Raw genomic sequence first — 21116 nt, 5'->3', positions numbered from 1 at the left:
TGGTACGATGAACCAGGGAACACTACACCACTGGAACACTGGTACGATGAACCAGGGAACACTACACCACTGGTACACTGGTACGATGAACCAGGGAGAACTACACCACTGGTATACTGGTACTGGTACGATGAACCAGGGAACACTTCACCACTGGTATACTGGTATACTGGTATGATGAACCAGGGAGAACAACAGCACTGGTACACTGGTATGATGAACCAGGGAGAACAACAGCACTGGTATACTGGTATGAAGAACCAGGGAGAACAACAGCACTGGTATACTGGTATGATGAACCAGGGAGAACAACAGCACTGGTATACTGGTATGATGAACCAGGGAGAACAACAGCACTGGTATACTGGTACGATGAACCAGGGAGAACTACAGCACTGGTATACTAGTACGATGAACCAGGGAGAACTACAGCACTGGTATACTGGTACGATGAACCAGGGAGAACTACACCACTGGTATACTGGTACGATGAACCAGGGAGAACAACAGCACTGGTATACTGGTACGATGAACCAGGGAGAACTCCGAACCCCGACACCATCAGTCTGCGGCCCCCGTCAAGGGCTGGCGTGGGACGGCCGAAACAGGAGGTGTCCCCTACCTTCCCTGGGGGGGGGGGACCCCACTTGACCCAGGACCTTCACCTCTCTCCCCTGACGGCCATGTCGGTGAGCTGGGCACAGGGAGAACCTTCTGGAAAGTCGACATGTCGACGACAACTCCACCCGCCGTCGTGGTGACAACGGCGGGTGCTGCATCGGGTCGTCATGGTTTCCACGTAAGACTCTAGAAAGTTCCCCCAGCCATGCAGCCAAAAGGGCGGCCGGCTGAAGAAGGTCTGTGAAGGCTGTGGGGTAGAGGGGGGGGGGGGGGGGGACCGTCTTGAGGGGTTTCCAGAGTCGCTGGGTGTTTCTCCTCTCTCCCCCCCACCCCCCCCCCGCTGGGTGAGTGGCCCTGGTCGCCTAGCAACCGGCCCTTACTGCGAAGGTGACAGCATTTGAGTGGGCACCCTCTCACCTCTCTCTCCCTCTCTCCCTCCCTCTCTCTCTCCCTCTCGCTCTCTCTCCCTCTCTCTCTCTCTCTCTCTCCCTCTCTCTCCTCTCTCTCTCTCTCTCTCTCTCTCTCTCTCTCTCTCTCTCTCTCTCTCTCTCTCTCTCTCTCTCTCTCTCTCTCTCTCTCTCTCTCTCTCTCTCTCTCTCTCTCTCTCTCTCCCTCTCTCACTCTCTCTCTCCCTCCTCCGATCTCTCTCTCCCTCTCTCTCTCCCTCTCTCTCTCCATCACTCTCCCTCTCTCTCTCCATCACTCTCCCACTCTCTCCCTCACTCTCTCTTTATGTATGTGCCTCTTATTCCCTCTCCCTCTCCCCCCCCCCCCCCCCCCCCCCCTCTCTCTAGACATTTCAAGTCAACACATTTCCTAGAGGCACCAATGTGCTTATTGCAAGTCATTACGATTTTACTGTTGGTTCTTCACCGAGAACTAATGACATGCTCGGGCCGATATAAGACATCAATTTATCATTACTTGATTAATAGACGCAACATCTGCCCGTCTGACGTCAATACCGCCCGGTCCGCCATCCAATGAAAATAAATTAGGGGAGGTCATGGAATATTTACAGAAAAAAATCTAAAGTCAGAATATAGATCTCTCCTGCTCTCTCTCTCTGAGCGTGCACATACAACCCCGCGAGCTCGGCCACGCGCGTCACAGCGAGAGACGCCACCACGGCGCGCTGGGCTCGAGCCCGGGGCCACGGAGGGAAAGTGACGTGGGCGCCTGACGACGCTAAATGGCAGCACTGGAAATAGCGCACCTGCAATAGCGCACGCGCGCGCCGCTCACTCTGTTTACCCGCGCTCCAGCACCTGCCGGCTCGCGGACAGCTCCAGCGCGCCAAAAGACTGATCAATAATTATAATTATACTGGACGCGCGATATCTGAATTAAAGGGGCATAATCGGGATTGTTGGTGTTGTTTACAAAGTCACCGGAAACGCGGATATGGATCGACTCATGAACGAGTCGTTCGTGGACTTCGTCGGAGGAGTCCAACTCCACCCGGGGGAGGGGACGAGGACCGCTGTACCGGTCATCCTCATCGGGATCTGCGTGTCCGGCGCCGTCGGCAACCTGCTCGTGATGCTCATCTTATACCGGGAATTCGGCAGAGCGCGAGGCTCAGAAGTCAAAGCTCTGCTGGCCGCCGTGGCCGCCACGGACCTCGCGATCCTGCTGCTGTGCGCTCCCGTGCGCGCGCTGACCTACTACCGCCAGTCCTGGACACTGGGCAGCTTCGTCTGCAGCACCGCCGACTGGTTCCAGCACGCGTGCGTTGCGGCCAAGACTCTGACCCTGGCTGCCACGACCCGAGCCAAACACAACCCGGTGGCGGTCCCCACTGGTGGCGCCAAGCGACCGCCACGGCTCCGCGCGACCTGGATCCACGTTGCGCTCGCCCTCATTTGGACTTTTTCCGTGATGTTCCCCGTCCCGCAGTTTCTGTTCGCCTCGCTGCAGACGCGCGGCGCCGACACTTTCATCTGCGTGTCGGCGCCGCCCGCGTGTGCCGCGGACTTCATGAGCCTGTTCTACAAGGTCTACCCCGCGCTGACCTTCGCCCTTCCCGCCGCCTTCACGCTGGCCTACTACGTCAAGACTCTGCACGCCGCGGTCAACCACGCGGCGGCGCCCAGAAGCGGCGCACGGCAGCGGCAGAGCAAGGTGACGCTCGTGCTGCTGTGCGCGAGCGGCGCCAATGCGTTGCTTCTGCTACCCGAGTGGAGTGCGTTCACCTGGACGCGCCTCGGCTTCCACAAGCCGCCGGTCGGTCTCGCGATCTTCGCGCAGGTCCTCCTGTACTCCAGCAGCTGCGCGATTCCCGCCATCCTCATGACCATGTACGACGACGTGCGTCGCGGCGTCGTCGTTGTCTGGTTCGCCTCCACGTGCAGAGGCGCCCGGAACGCGTCCGGCGGCAACAGGTGTCCGGCGAAGAGCGAGGAGAACGGCGCAGAGCTCGGAGGAGCGCGCGAGGAGGGCGGCGACGACAATGCCGAGTCCCACGAGCTGGAAAAGAACTTCCCCGACGTAGAGCACTTCTGGACCGGAAGGCGGAACACGCACGTGGAGGATGATCAAGACCCCGTCCCGTGGGAGCGCGAGGAGAAGATGCTGTGACGGGACGCGGGACGGCGTGTTGTAGGATGGCGTGACGCGTGGTGTTCTCCAGTAGAGTAGAAAGTTGCTTGTAGTTCATCGCTCCTCTCCCCGACCCCTCGGCGGCACCGCGTCGCGCTGTCGGTGCCGCATCGCGCTATCGGCGCGCCGGTGTCTACATGGGTCAGGGGATAAACGGGTAGACCTAAAGCGATGTGTTTTTATGATGTAAACATGACGTTATAAACATTTTGAATGTAGCGTGTATTTTAGCCCAGTGTTGTTGGCACTCGCGTTGTGGTTAGATGACTTCATCTGTGGCGCAAAGTAGCCTAATAAATCCTGTTTTCAATGGTGCGTGTATATATTTGATAGAACACCGACTGATTTTTGTGACCATGTATTTGTATTCCGGTAATAAAATGTGTCCAGTGCAACGGGAACCAGTGTTTTTTCAAATGCAATAAAACACATCTTCCTTAATCACATCTTAATCACGGATAAAACCGGCAGAAATTCAGCGGCAAAGCTCTCCATTTAATTGAAAACGCCATGACCCGACATGACGCCAAGGTGGAAAACATTGCTTCGTCGAATAATCGAATGAATAAATAATCTAGTCTAATAATAATGATGATAATAATCCAGAGGAGATTTGATCGCAATATTCCATTCGGATAATCACTCAGAGCACGCCGGATTATCAATAGGCCTTACATATTTCTGAACGACCGACTGAAATATCATCATATTTGTCATGTAGCCTACTACCAGTCAGGGTTTATGAGTTCACGGGCATTCACACCCTGACCTCAGCATTTCACTAGTAGGCCCCTCTCATTTTAGAGTATAGCTACAGGCTTGATTGTTGCTCCAGGTGGATGAAAACATAACCTAAATATATATGAAAACTCTTTTATTGTGGAACAATAACGAATTTTGAACTCCATAGATTGAGGGAAAACCTCATCGCAACATCTGGGCTACTTTTACTGAATTTGTTGAGGCAGAGTAAACAAATCCCAACAAGCGGGGACAGCGCCCCTGTTATGCAGAAGGCGAAACAGCGGTACTGCACCCACTCTTTTTCTTAGCTCTGAAATGGTTTCGCGCTCTTGTCGACCAACTAACGTAAAGTGACAACCAAGTACAGAGAGACTGGCGCTGTCCCCGAGGTTTGAATGTAGGTGGCGGTTATTCAGATTCAAGTAAATGTTTGAGTTGAGAACGTGGGCATGTGCAACATGGGCAAGTCTATCCAGGGTGTTATAACTGATTCTGTAATGGTCAATTAGCGTCACTCATCAGGATAAATGACAAGTTCCTTTTAAACTGACTTCAATCATGCACCCAGACAAAAGTCTGTCTAATATGGTCGAATGTTAATTATCCAAATAACCTCCAATGAAGACTGGGATCTATCTTTTAGTTTGCCCTTTTAAAACGGCACAACCAGGCCTTCCAGTGTGAGTGTGAAGGTGGAACAGTAAACACTAAACATCCAATCACAAGGTGCGTAATATTGCACTTACTATACCAGTACTTAACACCAAACATCCCATCACAAACTGTCTCATATCGCACTAACTATATCAGTAGGCCTGCCTGCTAAACAACATCCCACCACAATGTGTGACACATCACACTGTAGGCTACTTAACACCAAACAAACCATCACAATGTGACGCCTAGGCTAGCCTCACTGGATGGGCTGCAGGGAATCCTGCTCCGACCCATCATCTCAAGCCCATCGGTTGTGCTGCCACGTCGAAAGCCTGGCAGCTGGAACAACATGTTGGACGCTCCTGAAGAGCCTAATGGTGTTGGTTACCGAGCGGAATAGTACACCCGTGCCCCGCGGGTCGTCCTGTCCCAGACCGCGAGGGTCTTTTGTGCGGCGGCTCGCTCTCGTCTGGCGACCGTACGCGGCCGCGCAATTAGGCCTACGTAACACGGAGTGAACCCAGCCTTCGCCCGGCGGTAATGCACTTGGAGGATCATGGACCGCTCGGATAAACACCGCCCGCTAAAGGACCAGCAACTCCCTGGGGGGCTGGGGGAGCTCAATACAGGAGGAGATGTGGAGGAAGGGGGGAGGGGGGGGGAGACGTTCAATAAAGGAGAGTTCCCTTTGCGAGAGTGAGTAAGGAGGGAGGGAGGGAGGAGGGGAGCGAGGGTTGGGGAGAGATGGGGAGGAGTGTTCCCTCAGTGTAGTGCACTGGGATGCAACGCTCTGATAAGAGAGAGAAAGAGAGAAGCATCGTAGTGCTGGAGAGGTTTTAACCGCTGGTTGAACCCTCGGGCCTGGGGGGGTCTGATGACTTGAGATGACGAGTAGAGGACAAGCTCAAGGGATCTAGGGCAGCTCCTGGAACGCTTCATAACGGGACAGTACTCTCTCTCTCTCTCTCTCTCTCTCTCTCTCTCTCTCTCTCTCTCTCTCTCTCTCTCTCTCTCTCTCTCTCTCTCTCTCTCTCTCTCTCTCTCTCTCTCTCTCTCTCTCTCACACCCACGTTCAGAAGTACACTTTAAGTACACTGATTCTATTTATTATTTAGCAGATGCTGTAATTTGTCAGATGCTTTCCTGCAAGAACGATTTACTTACAGGGGATTCAGATCATCATTAAGGAGCCGGCCAGTGCATACAGTTCATCTTGTTCACAGATGTGGACATTGGGGATCAAACCGAGGACCATTCAGCGGAGAGCCTTAGCCGTTTCAATATCCATCAAATGAGTTAAATATAATTCCAAAAAAAAAAAAAAAGTATTATGGTAGGCCTATATTATCGTTAGGCAGCAGATAACTCACTCTAAAAGCGTAAGTTACACCACAAAAAAAGATGTTGCATACTAAATGACATGCTTAATACCACACAATGTTAACACTCATTCCCATCGAGGCACCGGCTTTTTATGATTTGATCCTGCTAAAATTATGTCATCTCTCCGTACGGGGAAAACCAGGACGCGTGCACAGTGCCACCCAGTGGTTACAATGGTACAATGCATACGGAAATGTAAGACTCCACATCCTGTCCTGATATGAAACATAGGCAACTTTTAGTATTCTACATTTTTATTTATTTATTATTTCCGTAGCAATGCAACTCTCCCTATTGTTAAGAAGGCCCTTGTTGTTATTCAAATAATAATAATAATTGCAACATTACAGTGCTACTTCTTCTCTCAAAAATGTATCAATGTAGGCTACATTTCTGACGGGGGGGGGGGGGGGGGGGGGGCACCGCGTTTGACGCAGAAAAAAATCTTCGACGTGCACAGTCAAGAATTGACGCTCAACTTGTCCGACAAACAATTCCCATTGGTCGTCCTCTTTATGCATGAACATATCCTCCAATCAGACCCGATAACCGGACACTCCGGACGAACAGGGTGCTGCTGATGCGTGAAGTGCACGCCCCCGAAACAAGACGCACACGAGACCGCGCGTTCACGCACAAAGGCTGGGCGGACAGGCAGCGGAAGATCTCGGCGTTTGGACACCACTAGGGAACAGAAAAGAAGGTGAGGAACTCATGCCTGGCAGGCGACATAAAGACCTTCTCGTCTTCGTGAGACAGTTGATGTTTTTGTGTGTGTGATAATAAACAGCTCGGCCCTTTAGAGCTTCTAGGCTCTGACTTATACCTTGATCATGGCATAATCGTTTATAAGTTCACGCCTCTTCTGTGTCACTGGAGAACTCGAACATAATCGAATGATTAAAATTGACTGATAAGTGTTTAAAGTCAGCGTTGACATGTTTTGTGCCCCCCCCCCCCTCGCCCGGTCCTGTCCTCCATGTTGGCGAACTTTTACATCCAACTTCTCATCGATTGCATGGCAAACCAACCCGAACGCTGTGATCGATGCACACCTTGTCTTCGCCTTCCCTCAATGCGGGCAGTCTGATCTCCCCTATTTAAAGTGGTTAACCTGTTGATGGGGGGCTGAAAGCGGACCTATACAGGTGTGTGAGGAATGTCAGGTGGGCGGCCGGGTTGACCTGCCAGCTTTTAGAGGACGAGTCCTGTCCGGCAGGCGTCCTTGTGTCAATGGTTTTTTTCACCTTCACTAGTCTTACCTGTTTCTCAACGGGCTGTTGTCGCTGTGCAATCGAAGCCATGAAGTAATGAGGTGGGAGGAGGTTTGTTAACGTTTTTGTATTTATTTATTTCGCTTTTTTCGTCATGTGAGCGGCTGTGAGTGAATGTATCAGACTTTGCTCTTTGACGCCTGGCTTACTCCACATGCTCCCCTGCTGAGGCCTCCGGGGACGAGGTTAATGTAACCCTGAGCAGGCTCTCTCCCGGTCTGACTGCTCTCAGAGATTAACGGGCGATTGCTTCGGTATGCTGTTTAGGTGTAAACACACCAGAGTGTGTTCAACACGCTTCCTGCTGCCGTTCGGATCCTTCCCGTCAAAAGGTCACTATTCGTCTTATCTTATTATCTTATCTTATCTTATTACTCTGTTATTAACTAAGTGCCCTCGTATCAGACAATCCCCAGTCCATAGTTCATCACTGAGTAACAGGAGTTCAACCTTTATTTTCCAAATGGACAGTTAACCTTGATTAAACAATAAATGTGTTGACTCCAAAGGGAACCTGGTCTGTCTGCATTGACTGACTGAGGAAACCAGTCTTGCATCTCCTTTCACGTGGTTTTTCATAGTTTCACTTTCGTTATTTCGTTATTTCCGCGGTTGCTCCACTGCCAAGGCAGGCATCTTGTATCATGTGGGTTTCCCCGACAGTTCCGAAAAACATAATGGATGAGTCATTGGACGTTGCTTGGCTTGTTTCAGATGTCCTTTGTCAGTGATCAACTCTACAATGGCTACATCAGGACCCACATGTCTGAGATAGTCAGCAAGGTCAAAGTGAGAGAGATCATCCCTCACCTGCCCTGCCTCACCCTCTCCGACCGGGTGAGTCCAACGTCCCTCCAATAACCAAGAATCTTTGATTCATACCGTTTACGTGTGGCGGCCATTCAGTAGTAAACCATTTTAGTGTTGTAAAGGAGGAGTTCACCTTTTATAGTGTCATCTTGGATTCATAACGTCAATGTGTGCACCTCGATGTCACCTCGGATCTGTCATGCTAGCTGCTTTGTTCTGAAAGCACAGCCATGAAGAGCGATGATCTGATAAACTTTTGCCGTAATGCGCTGTGTCGACCATATACAGAGACAGACAGACTTCTGTTTACTGTGTGTTTGAACATATTGCTATATCTGCGTGTGTGTACTGTACGTCTATGTGTGTACTATTTTACTATGTCAGTGTGTGTGTACTAATAGGGCGGATCTAGCCATTTTGGGGCCCTAGGCAAAATATAGACATGGGGCCCTAATTTTTGAAACACGTACACAAAACAAATAACCATCCCAATACTCTTAGAATCGCAATAAACCCATAATGCACTGCCACTCAACTCTCCACAGTAAAATCAGTTTCAGATATATATATTTTTTTTTTCAGTTTTTTTTTTTTTTTTTTTTGGTTGGGGCCCCAGGCACTTGCCTAGGTTTGCCTAATGGAAGATCCGCCACTGCTATAGGTCTATGTCTGCGGGCGTTTACAATATATTTCTGTGTGTGTGTACTATCTGTCTATGTGTGGGTGTGTGTACTATATTACTATGTCTGCTTGTGTGTGCTATATGTGTGTGTTTACTATGTTACTATGTCTGCATGTGTGTACTTTATGTGTGTGTTTACTATATTACTATGTCTGCGTGTGTGTACTTTATGTGTGTTTACTATGTCACTATGTCTGCGTGTGTGTACTATATTTCTGCGTGTGTGTACTATACTTGTGTAAGTGTACTATATTACTATGTCTGCGTGTGCGTACTATAGGTCTATGTGAGTGTACTATATTACTATGTCTGCGTGTTTCTGGGTACTATATTACTATGTCTGCGTGTGTGTACTATATGTCTATGTGTGTGGGTACTTTTTGTCTTTGTGTGTGTGTGAGTACTATATTACTACGTCTGTGGGTGTGTACTATATTTCTGCGTGTGTGTACTATGCGTGTGTGTGTGTACTATATTGTGTGCTATATGACTGTGTCTGCGTGGGTGTACTATGCGTGTGTGTGTGTGTACTATATTACTATGTCTGCGTGGGTGTGTACTATATATCTGCGTGTGTGTACTATGCGTGTGTGTGTGTACTATATTGTGTATTATGTGACTGTGTCTGCGTGTGTGTACTGTGCTTCAGGAGGAGGTCGAGGCGAAGCGGGAGCACAATGGGAACTTCAACGCCATGCAGCTGCTGCTGCAGAGCCTCCACCGGCGGGAGAACTGGCCCGAGCAGTTCATCGCCGCGCTGGTCGCCTGCGAGCACCGCAGCATGGCCGCCGAGATAGTGGCCGAGTACCGCCGCCTGAAAACCCCACGCCGCGAGTCTCCGCCCCCACGCCGCGAGTCTCCGCCCCCACGCCGCGAGTCTCCACCACCCAGCTATGAGTCTCCGCCCCCCAGCCGTGAGTCTCCTCCCACTAGCCGCGAGTCTCCGCCCCCCCAAGCCGCAAGTCCCCGCCCCCTAGCCCTGAGTCTCCGCCCCACAGCCGTGAGGCTCCGCCCCCCCTAGCCTGCAGGGGCGTGGGAGCATGGCCCAGTGGTTCCAGACCTAGGGGTCATGACCCCGACTGACTGGGGTCACGACCCCGACTGACTGGGGTCACGACCCCGACTGACAGCAGTCGGGGGGGGGCGTGGAAGCCGACCGGCCCCTTATTGGTCCAGCCTCACCAAAAACACCCAATCACAGCTGAAGATATTTATTCACATCTTAAATAATAAAAAAAATAAGGTACAAGTATATTTGTAGTTGGGAGCTTAAAAGAAAAACATCTCTCGAGTCTGTGTTTGTTTTGTTTCCCTTTCCTCCAGCTCCCAAAGCATCCACTGTCGTCATGGCAACCGTCCACTCCCCCCCTGCCGTCAGCCCATCGGACCCCACTGGGGCCTCCTCCTCCTCCTCCTCCTCCCTCCCGGAGCCCCCTGAGGCACCGTGGGCCCAGACAGCCCCGCTCCCCAAGGCTGGCGCGCCGGACCCCCGGGGGCCGTCCACCCCTCCGACCCCCGTGTCGCCGCCGGCGACGCTCCCCGCCCGCCAGGAGCCGGAGGAGAACTCGGAGGAACCCAGGGAGTGGGTCGGCGCGGCGGTCGGCTCCGGCTTCACCGCCGTCGACGGAGCCGGTCGTGAGGTCCCAGCCCAGACAGGAAGTCCCGCCCCGACAGGGAGTACCGCCCCGACAGGAAGTCCCACCCAGCCGGAGTCCATGGTAACATGGCGGAGCGGCGAGGAGAGCGGGGACGACGACTCGTCTGGGGTCGGAGACGGCTCGTTTGCGAGCGGAGACGACTCGTCTGCGTGCGGAGACGACTCGTCTGAGGAGGATCTGGAGTCCGCCTCCTCGACCCTGACCCCGGAGAAGCTTCCGGTACAGGAGAGCGCCCCTCCGCAGGTAAACCCCCCCTCGCCACCCTCCATCCCGAATACAGGAAGAATCGTTAGACTTGAAAAGGCGTCAAGTTACGGATTAAATTGAGTAGAAATGGTTCTTCCAAACATTGTTCACAGCAGCAGCGAGTGGTGAACATTAGTAGTTTTATATTATCGTCGGAAGGAACACTCGTGTTGTCTTTTGAAAACCTTCATGGTCCCAGTGAGGAGAGTAAAACCAGTCGGGTTAGGGGGCAGACTCCACGGTCACCACCTCGTACAGCCTGACCATCCACGGCTTTGTCTGGTGGTCTTCGTACAACCTTCGAACTCTGAACAGGTTAAGCTGTAATCCATTTGGATGGTACGTTGGTACATGCAAGTCGTAAATTGCAAATCTCCCAGCTTTGTTGCGGAATTTGGGGAGGCGTGTCCCCTTTTGGTCGTAGTATATTTCCCGTTTCTTATTGGGTAGTCATTGTTATTGTTAGCTACATTAGCCTCTTTAGCAAACCTGCCCTAAAACAAACAACGCACCTTTACATTGTATTGCACACACAGCAAGACCTAGCAATGCATAAATTGGTGACCGGCATAGAGTAGAAATGTAATCAAGTGTGTAAAAGCATTTAAAATCTACATTAAAATGACCCAAAAAGAAAATAAATCTCTTTACGGGCGCAGCCAATTTTGTTGACGAGAAGTACGTTCGGCCTCACTGAACTCGCTCTACTTTCAAAGCGACGAGATACTACGACCAAAATGGGGCGTGCCTCAGTGAAATGCCGCAAGAAAGCTGGGATATTTGCGGATTACAATTTGCACGTACCGGCGTACCATCCAAATGGATTACAGTATTAGTAGAGTTGACCTTCGAACTCTGAACAGAGTCTTGACCTTTGAACTCTGAACAGCTGAGTCTTGACCTTCCCTTCCCTGCTAGGTCCAGAGCTCCGTCCCGCTGGCCACGGCGCCCCCGGTGGCGGGGTTGAACCGCCCGGACCCCCGGGGGCCCCACCCAGACGACCACCCGGGCCGGCTCCGCGACGAGGACGAGGACGACGTGTGCCTCAGCAAGCCCGGCGCGCTGCTCAGCGTGCGGCCCGACGCCGACCGCCACGCCGCCGCCGCCACGCTGCCCACCGCCGCCCTATCGGCGCCGCCGTTCTCCGGGAACGACATCAGCCTGCAGATCAGCGACCCCGCGCCGGAGGGTTCCGGATCGCCTCCCCGCGGGGACCCTTCCGTCTGCGGGTCCCTGGCCTCCTTCGCCGAGGGCGAGGCCCAGGAGGTGCTGGAGCACGTGGGCCACGTGACGGAGGAGCCATCCGTCCAGAACCTGGCCAGCCCCGCCGCCGCCGCCGCCGCGCAAGGCATTCTGGGAAATGCAGTCCGCGCACCCCGAGACCCCTGCTGGGACGAGAGGAACGAAGGTCAGCGTGAAGCTGCGGCCCCGAGCCGGTCCTCTTCGTCATCACCAGGGTGGGGGAGCGGCGGACGCGAGCATCAGGTCCTCAACGGTAAACCCTCCCCTGCCGTGGCCCATGAGCAAGCTCCGTCCCGCCAGCCGCCGGCCGGGGGCAGCCTGCCGCCGGTGCCGGAGAAGGAGGTGTCCGTGGTCGTCGTGTCCTCCAGGACTAAGTACGCGGTGACGGTCGCGGGGGTGGCGGCGTGCGCCATGCTCGTGGCCTGGAGGCTGAAGCATTAAACCCGGCCGTGACTCCGTGTGAGGGAGAGATCACGTGATCAGCGGTGTCTGGAGCCGGATCTCAAAGGTTGCGTTCACTGGAGGCGCGGTGGGACAACGTGGGCGACTGCATTGGGCCGCCACCCCCCCCCCCCGCGCCTGAAATAACGGCGCCACTGTCGCCATGGCGATATGGAGTGGGTCGCTCACGGTGTCTTACCGCGCGTCCGGTGAACACTTCCCCTCCCCCCCCCCCCCCCCCCTAGTGAGCTGTGCCTTTCGTGGCTGCTGGTATTGGTCATTACCGCCAGGCAGTCCTTTAATATTTACCCGGTAATAATAGCAGACCTTCAGTTGTCAATAATTCATTCTGTCTGTAATTAAGCCCTCTCTCTCTCTCTCTCTCTCTCTCTCTCTCTCTCTCTCTCTCTCTCTCTCTCTCTCTCTCTCTCTCTCTCTCTCTCTCTCTCCCCCTCCCTCTCTCTCTCTCCCCCTCCCTCTCTCTCTCTCCCCCTCCCTCTCTCTCTCCCCCCCTTTGTTTATTGACTCTACTTTGAGGAGATCATTTCTCAGGTCATTTATGTACCCAATGCAAATATGTGGTGGTTAACTGATGCCAATGATAGCCTTATGTGTAATTAGGAACATATTAGTCTGATAAGCACTTGCATCTACTTTTACTTGAATCCCTGCTAATAAATCAAGTATAGCAATGATATTCATTTCACGATAAATTTTAAATCTTGTTCTGGCTTGTGCAATGTAGATCAATCTGTATTTATTTGTATATATCTATGAAAAGGTTGGCCTGCTATGAGAGGAGAATCTAAATATAAGGGAAAGATCACCACTTTGTCAACACTGTGTTCTTCTGATTTGACCTTGATGTCGAAGAAGTAGTTTAGATACGTTTCGATCCTTAGTTCTTGTTTTCTATTTAATAGAAGGTGTATGTGCAATATTATTTCCAATGTACTGACGCAGTAATGAAAACAAGAGAATATTTTTTTGCAGAAATCTTATTCAGACAGATGAACATCCACTTGATAATCAAAACATATAATAATGAGCCTGCTGAATAAAATTCACGTACGTCTCTAACTGCTATTTGCAAAAACAAATTACTGTTCATATAATGAAATGTTATTTTGTTGTGCCAGTACTGTATAACAACTACTGTCTGACAGAATCTCTCCTCTGTCACACCGTGTGCACGCGCACACGGTGTTGACTGACGGCCCTGTTCCCACGGCGATTGGCTGAGCCCGTTTTCTATCCGCGCTCCCATTGGCCGAGCCTCTCTTCATCAGCCGTCTCCGTCCACTTTAAACCGGACTGCTCATTGTAAGAAACCGTTAGATGTGAGAATTACCTTAACGACACGATTTGTACCTTTAAAATGAGTCGCGTTGACCCGTCCCGCGGAAGAAAGTAGTCCCACACGCGGAACCGCCGTCGCCCTCGATGGCGTTAAACGGCCACCGAGGCGACATCGAAGTCAACAACGACGAGGACGAAACGCCCACGAAGCCACTGCGCTCTGCGAAGGAGGAGATGACGCCCGACGACCCTGCGGACGAGCCGGCCGGCGGGACCGCGACAACCGGGGGACCAGGCGCCTCTGCCCGGGGAGCGTCCCTCCATCGTCCGGGGACGACCAGGAGCGACTCGCTGAGGAGGAGCCGACCACGTACGTGTTCTGGAGGGGCTGGGAGTATCCACTGGAAGGGGATGGTTGCTCGTTGACTTGAGTTTTACGCGGGGCTCAATGGGGGGTAATTAAAATTAATCCCCTTGAGATTATGGGAAGCGGTCATACGCGTGGGTCTGTAGCCCCCTGCGGGGGCAGGGAGGCGGTGACCCGGTGGTATTAGGACACGTTTGCGCGGAGCTCAGACACCTTGGATGTCGGGTCGCGGGAAATAGACGGCTCCCATTCTTGCAACAAGATGGCGTATGTAGTACACACTGTACTATCGCTGTTCAGCAACTGGGGATCGGTTAATATCAATTGTCGCTCATTGATTCATGCGTTATTTTATAGGGGCTTTATGTGTCAAGGTCATTGCATAATACCAAAGTCAACCTCATGCGTTTATCGTTATGTTATTATTCCCCCCCACCCGTCTCCGACGCATCCTCAACGCGTAATGGTGCCACCGTAAACCCCGCAGCTTTCCCCTGGTTCGGCATGGACATCGGCGGCACTCTGGTGAAGCTGGTCTACTTCGAGCCGAAGGACATCACGGCGGAGGAGGAGCAGGAGGAGGTGGAGAACCTCAAAAGCATCCGCCGATACCTGACATCCAACACGGCGTACGGGCAGACGGGGATCCGCGACGTGTACCTGGAGCTCAAGGACCTGTCCCTGTGCGGCCGGACGGGGAACCTGCACTTCATCCGCTTCCCGACCTACGACCTTCCCGCCTTCCTGCAGATGGTCCGCAACAAACACTTCTCCAGCCTGCACACCACGCTGTGCGCCACGGGGGGCGGCGCGTACAAGTTCGAGACCGACTTCCGAACGGTGCGTTTAATTAATACGTGGTTATCGTTTAATATAGTTCTTCTGGATATTTGACAGTTGATCAACAAGGAAGCTCATAGTATTGGAGTCCATGTCGCACATTGGTAGAGGAAAACTCCCCACGTCCACAAAATAAACCACTGGGGAATCCTTACTGTCATTACGTACCTTAAACGCATGTCTGAATAGTAAAAATGCAATAAGTTCTGTGGGTCAGTTGTACAGTTCCTGTTTCGTCTGTCCTTCCTGTCTGACCCCGCCCCTTACTTCCTGTTTGTGTCTTGCCTTGCCCGTCCCCAGATGGCAGACCTGCAGCTGCAGAAGCTGGACGAGCTGGACTGCCTGATCCGGGGGGTCCTCTTCACCGAGTCGGTGGTGGTCAGCGACCCGTCGGAGTGCTACTACTTCGAGAACCCCAGCGACCCCGAGCGCTGCGAGCAGAAGCCCTACGGGCTTCAGGACCCCTACCCCCTGCTGCTGGTCAACATCGGGTCGGGGGTCAGCATCATGGCGGTGTACTCGGAGACAGACTACAAGAGGGTCACCGGGACCAGGTGAGATCCAGGACCAGGGGGGGGAGGGAGGGAGGGGGAGAGAGAGAGAGAGAGAGAGAGAGAGAGAGAGAGAGAGAGAGAGAGAGAGAGAGAGAGAGAGAGAGAGAGAGAGAGAGAGAGAGAGAGATCCCAACGTCAGCTTGGCTCGTTCACTGTAGAGCATGGAACCTATAGCCTAGAACCAACACTGTCTGCTCTACGGTTGACAGTGACCTCAGCTGGTTCTCTCTAGTGGACCAGCTGAGGTCCAGGTCCACACTGTTCTCAGCTGATCCACTGTAGAGCGGACTGTATTGGTTCTAATGGTAGGCTATAGCTTCCGTGCTGACCTCGGTTCATTCACTACAGAGCAGACTCGCGTTTGGTTCCACTAGTATGTGCAATAAGCTCAACATTTGCATCCTCAGCTGGAACGAGGCTGTAGGTTACACACGTTGAGATGTGTGCGGCCTGTCGAGCCTTCAGGCGGATTACAAGAGGAGGTCCATCCTCCGCTCACAGTGATCTGAAGGCAGTTTGGCCGTCCTAGAAGTCATGCTTTTGCGTGCATGTTTGCACCGAGTCCGTTTAATCACCGAACATAACATGCTTATCCGGGTCCAAAGCAAACAAACCATGTTTAACAATCCATTTGTGGTTTCTCTCTGTCTGTCTGTCTTCCCTCCCTCCCTTTCTCTGTCTGTCTTCCCTCCCTCTGTCTGTCCGTCTGTCTGTCTTCCCCCCCTCTGTCTGTCTGTCTGTCTTCCCTCCCTCTGTCCGTCTGTCTGTCTGTCTTCCCTCCCTCCCTCTGTCTGTCTGTCTGTCTTCCATCTCTCTCTTTGTCTGTCTTGTCTTCCCTCCCTCTGTCTGTCTGTCTGTCTGTCTGTCTGTCTTCTCTCCCTCCCTCTGTCTGTCTTGTCTGCCCCCCTCTGTCTGTCTGTCTGTCTTCCCTCCCTCTGTCTGTCTGTCTTCCCTCCCTCTGTCCGTCTGTCTGTCTTCCATCCCTTGGTCTTCCCTCCCTCCATCCCACCCTCTGTCTGTCTTCCACTCCTCCCTCTATCTATCTGTCTGTCTTCCCTCCCCCCCCCCCCCTCCAGCCTCGGTGGGGGGACCTTCCTGGGTCTGTGCTGCCTGCTGACCGGCTGCTCCACCTTCGAGGAGGCCCTGGAGATGGCGTCAGAGGGGGAGAGCACGCGCGTGGACAAGCTGGTGAAGGACATCTACGGCGGGGACTACGAGCGCTTCGGCCTCCCCGGCTGGGCCGTGGCCTCCAGGTGTGTACGCGTCCGCCAATCAGTGTCGCTGTAGGAAGCGTTGGTAGGCAAGAATTCTAGTTGGCACCGGTTAGTTGGAAAGCTAGTTGGTGTTGGTGGTCGCAGCTGCTTTGTTAGTTAGCTTTGGCTTAGTAAGCAAGCTAGTTACAGGTGACGTGTTATGCACTGGTCGTTAGAAGCCGTTTTGAAATTCTGCCTCTTCTGACATCACAAGTGGGCGTGTCCACCTGGATGTGTGCTGGATAGATCAGTCTACCAGCCTACCCAGTGGACTGAGGCAATGGTGGCTCATCTATCCGTCACACATCTAGGTGGACACGGCAACTGGTGGTATAATATGCCACCTTTAACGTGATTCCACGAGCCATGGACAAGGATAAACCAGCTCCACGTCAAGCCAAAATGGTAAAACCAGTACTGTGACTCACCCGAGATGGTGTTTTTTCAAAATTATTCTTTCAATGTTATTATTATTATTTTTTTGCTAGCTTTGGCAACATGCTGACGTCGGAGAAGCGGGAGGGCGTGTCCAAGGCGGACCTGGCACGCGCCACGCTGGTCACCATCACCAACAACATCGGCTCCATCACCCGCATGTGTGCCCTCAACGAGGTCCGTATCCCTCCGCCCAGCCTGGGAACTCCATTCTGTAAGCCGACCAGAATTGGTGACGGCAAAAATATTTTCAAAGTAAAAGCCCTCAACCTTTTGAGGTTAAGTTATAGCATTAATGTATTTTTTACGATTACATTAACTGCATTTAGCAGCTGTCCATGGCGACTTACAATAAGTACATTAGTCTGACAATATGTACCGCTGTCCGCACAGTAGGGATGGTCATAGAACCAAGTGCCAAGCACTAACAATTGTTAGGTTAACCCAGTCGCCGTACACAACAAAGCTAGCTAGGATAAGAAGGTGGACATACAACAGACAATAGGTGCGTACATTAAGTGCCAGCATTAACCATCAAGTCATGTAGGAGAGTAATTGACCCACATTGACCTTTTTAATTGAGTCACACACCATACCCATTCCACTGTTCAGACTGTATCTGTAACAAGAGTTCTTGATCAATGCGTCCGCATTAAACCACTCCGTCCCGGTGTCCTCAGCCTCTTTACGGTGCTGCCTTGTGGCGTCTTGATCAAGCAGCATTGTACAGGGCTATGAGGACACCGGGAGATGTCTACTGTCCCCACTAGAGTCTGAGGACACATCAATGTCTACTGTCCCCACTAGAGTCTGAGGACACAGTGATGTCTACTGTCCCCACTAGAGTCTGAGGACACAGTGATGTCTACTGTCCCCACTAGAGTATGAGGACACCGTGATGTCTACTGTCCCCACTAGAGTCTGAGGACACATCAATGTCTACTGTCCCCACTAGAGTCTGAGGACACATCGATGTCTACTGTCCCCACTAGAGTATGAGGACACAGTGATGTCTACTGTCCCCACTAGAGTCTGAGGACACAGTGATGTCTACTGTCCCCACTAGAGTCTGAGGACACAGTGATGTCTACTGTCCCCACTAGAGTATGAGGACACCGTGATGTCTACTGTCCCCACTAGAGTCTGAGGACACATCAATGTCTACTGTCCCCACTAGAGTCTGAGGACACAGTGATGTCTACTGTCTTCACTAGAGTATGAGGACACAGTGATGTCTACTGTCCCCACTAGAGTCAGGGGACACAGTGATGTCTACTGTCCCCACTAGGCACAGGGTGACTTCTACTGTAAGCTACTACATGTATTCTGTATTCATTTGGATTGATTGTTAACCATGACCAACCAAAAACGGACCTTATCAAGTGACATCCTAAAACATTCAAATAATTACAATGTTTTTTATGTCTTTATAACGGCGAGATGGTTCTTGATGGTAGCAAAGTTTAGCAAGGAACACCTAAGGGGAAGTTACAGTGACTCAGCAAGTAAAGTGCAGAGACCAAATGTCGCAAACCAACCATTTTTCCAAACCCCTAGAGGGCGCTCTTTACAAACGCAGGCCGATAGAAGGTGCTCTATAGCTCCAGGCGGACTGTGTGCTACAAAACAACCCTTGTTTCTCAACTGTTCTAGTTCGGAAAAAAATGATTGTACATACTTGTTCAGTTGCTTTCCTTCAAATTTCCTACGGTATTAATTGAGGCAGGATTTTAATGGTGGTTGCCCTATTCATTCCCCCCCCCCCCCCCGCCCCAATTCTGAGGTTCTGGAGAACATTCCTAACTGTTTCCGTCCCTCCCCAGAACATCAACAAGGTGGTGTTTGTGGGGAACTTCCTGCGGGTGAACACCTTGTCCATGAAGCTTCTGGCCTACGCCATGGACTACTGGTCCAAAGGACAGCTCAAGGCCCTGTTCCTCAGGCACGAGGTGAGCCCATTGGCCGAGCCCGGGGACAGAGAGGATCATCATTGGCTAAAACAGGGTTGCAGCGATCCCATTGGTTGAGCGCGGTTCCCAAGCGCTTGGTTCACTAATGACACGTTTATGCTCGTGCCCTGTTTTTAGAAATCTCGATTTATGTGACAAATGGAACCTTGGGAATGAATGTAGACGTCAAAGAGCATCTTCTCACTCCTCTAAAGAAATCCAAAGACTGAAATGTATATGTTTAAGATGTTTAAAATCGTTTTAACTTTTCATGAGTTCACGTAACAATTCCCTAAACTAGGTTGAGCAGAGCAGTGGCCTTGGCCTGATGTGTCAGCTGTTGACCTCTGACCCCTGACCTATGACCCCTCCCCTAGGGGTACTTTGGAGCTGTGGGGGCGCTGCTGGAGCTCCTGCATCCGTCTTAGGAGGAGAGGGAGGAAGAGGAGGAGGAGGAGGAGGAGGACCACGCGGAAGCACTTTTAACCTCCTGTACGGCTAGCCACTAGCACCTCGAGGCTAACGCGCTAACATCTAGAGGCCGAGCTGCTCATCTATGGATGATGCTAACTTCTAGATGCTAACATAGAGATGCTAGGATGCGTACATCTCAAGGCTAAGCTGCTAATATCTGGATTCTGACTTCTGGAAGCTAAGATGCTAGCATCAAGATGCTAGGATGCTTACATCTCGAGAGGATAAGCTGCTAATATCTTGACGCTAACTTCTAGACGATAAGATGGTTATATCTATGTGATACGGTGCTGATATCCAGATCCTACAGATGCTAAAGTCTAGATGTCCCAGATGTTGTCATGCACAAGCTTCCTGAGTCATGTGGGCGTCGGCATCGACGGCTACTTGTTCTTGTTCTGGATCTTGAGTGACTGTTCTTGTGCTGTTCTTGGTGTCCGTTTGTGTGTGGGCGTGTCCCTACCGCTGTGTGAACAGTGTGTGGATCTAGAATGAGGTTGGGTTCAGTTGATCCTCCTTGGGAAATGGGGACCGAAAGCGCACCAAATGTTAGCGATTCTGAACGTTTCATATGGGCGGGGCTTGTTGCAGTAGTTGTGGTACGAGGTGTTATAGTAAAAGTATACTTTAGGAATCCAAAGAATATGTTGACCGTTGTGACAATCAAGAGTGGTACTGTTGTCAGTGCCACACACCTGGACCTTACGGTAACTGAACTGGTAAACTGGTAGCTGAGACAATATATTATCAACAGGGGGGGGCTGCTTCTGTCAGGGAATGTTTGTGGAGATTTGCTTAAAACCTCAAATCCGTCCCAAAGTGGAGGCCTTTTGTTTCTTGCGATTGCAGCTTGAAGTGAATCCCAGCGCTCAACACGGAAAGATATGAGTGTTGCTTCTGATTATATTGCAAGGCCTGTGTGTGAGTTTGTGTGTGTGTTTTCCATGTTTGCATTTTCAAACCAAAGAGTCATAAATGCACTGTTAACGATTATCTGCAGCTGCTGTTTTTTCTATGAGAGTGAAATGTATTTTAGTATACCAGAAGATGTTGTTTTTCAAGCACTAGGACAATTTGTATGTGATAAAAATTATCATTCAGATGAAAAACAAAGCCTCCTTATAGAATGATGTCCATAACGTTCTGGTTCAGTGTTCAGAGGATTTAAATCAGGCGATTTAGGGACCATGTTTCTCCATCTCATTCATATTCAGGTAGCAGAGACATTTCCACTTGTTGTGGTTGAAGGACTTCTGAACCTTTAAAACTAAACGTGCCTGTATGGTCTTTTCTGCCATTGATAATGGTTAAACGTATTCTACATTTCTAATCTACTCCAAAAGTTCCCCTCTGTTGGCTCCTTCAGAGGGTCAACTTGCACTAAAATGTTCCAACGGTTTTGTACGGAAATGTTTCAGCAAATAAAAAAAAACCTTCATCCAATCTTGATTCGTGTCGTTTGTTTTTTATGTTCTCATTCCTTGAAAGTAAAATGTATTCGCAAACAAAAACTCACTTTGCATAGTAACCTCCAGCACACTATGAAAGAGCCAGTGTCCCAACAAGGCCAACATCCAGCCCCCTTC

General features: G+C 51.4%; 3 protein-coding genes across 6 annotated transcripts; all 3 read left to right on the top strand.

Moving 5' to 3' along the window:
* Positions 1-2025: 2025 nt before the first annotated feature.
* LOC130382929 (G-protein coupled receptor 151) lies at positions 2026-3201 on the top strand. Its single transcript, XM_056590915.1, has one exon. The coding sequence runs from the start codon at positions 2026-2028 to the stop codon at positions 3199-3201; it is 1176 nt and encodes a 391-aa protein (XP_056446890.1).
* Positions 3202-6444: 3243 nt separating this feature from the next.
* mavs (mitochondrial antiviral signaling protein) lies at positions 6445-12544 on the top strand. 4 transcript variants are annotated; one of them, XM_056590844.1, is made up of 6 exons: positions 6445-6709; positions 7548-7612; positions 7995-8117; positions 9422-9686; positions 10096-10673; positions 11595-12544. In XM_056590844.1, exons 3-6 carry the CDS (start codon positions 7995-7997, stop codon positions 12357-12359), a joined length of 1731 nt encoding a protein of 576 aa, XP_056446819.1. In that variant the 5' UTR covers positions 6445-6709; positions 7548-7612; the 3' UTR covers positions 12360-12544. The 4 variants fall into 4 exon arrangements, with proteins under 4 accessions (XP_056446819.1, XP_056446817.1, XP_056446816.1 ...); XM_056590842.1 differs by lacking the exon at positions 7548-7612; XM_056590841.1 differs by having other exon boundaries at positions 7548-8117.
* An 83-nt stretch (positions 12545-12627) lies between these two features.
* On the top strand, positions 12628-20997 carry pank2 (pantothenate kinase 2). The gene is made up of 7 exons (XM_056590858.1): positions 12628-14028; positions 14513-14865; positions 15166-15419; positions 16496-16672; positions 17161-17284; positions 18931-19056; positions 19434-20997. Exons 1-7 carry the CDS (start codon positions 13803-13805, stop codon positions 19482-19484), a joined length of 1311 nt encoding a protein of 436 aa, XP_056446833.1. The 5' UTR covers positions 12628-13802; the 3' UTR covers positions 19485-20997.
* Positions 20998-21116: the final 119 nt, after the last annotated feature.

Source organism: Gadus chalcogrammus, chromosome 5 (assembly GCF_026213295.1).
Source record: "Gadus chalcogrammus isolate NIFS_2021 chromosome 5, NIFS_Gcha_1.0, whole genome shotgun sequence".
Classification (NCBI taxonomy): domain Eukaryota; kingdom Metazoa; phylum Chordata; class Actinopteri; order Gadiformes; family Gadidae; genus Gadus; species Gadus chalcogrammus.
The sequence above is the reverse complement of the archived record's forward strand: the minus strand, read 5'-3'. Positions and strand labels throughout refer to the sequence as shown.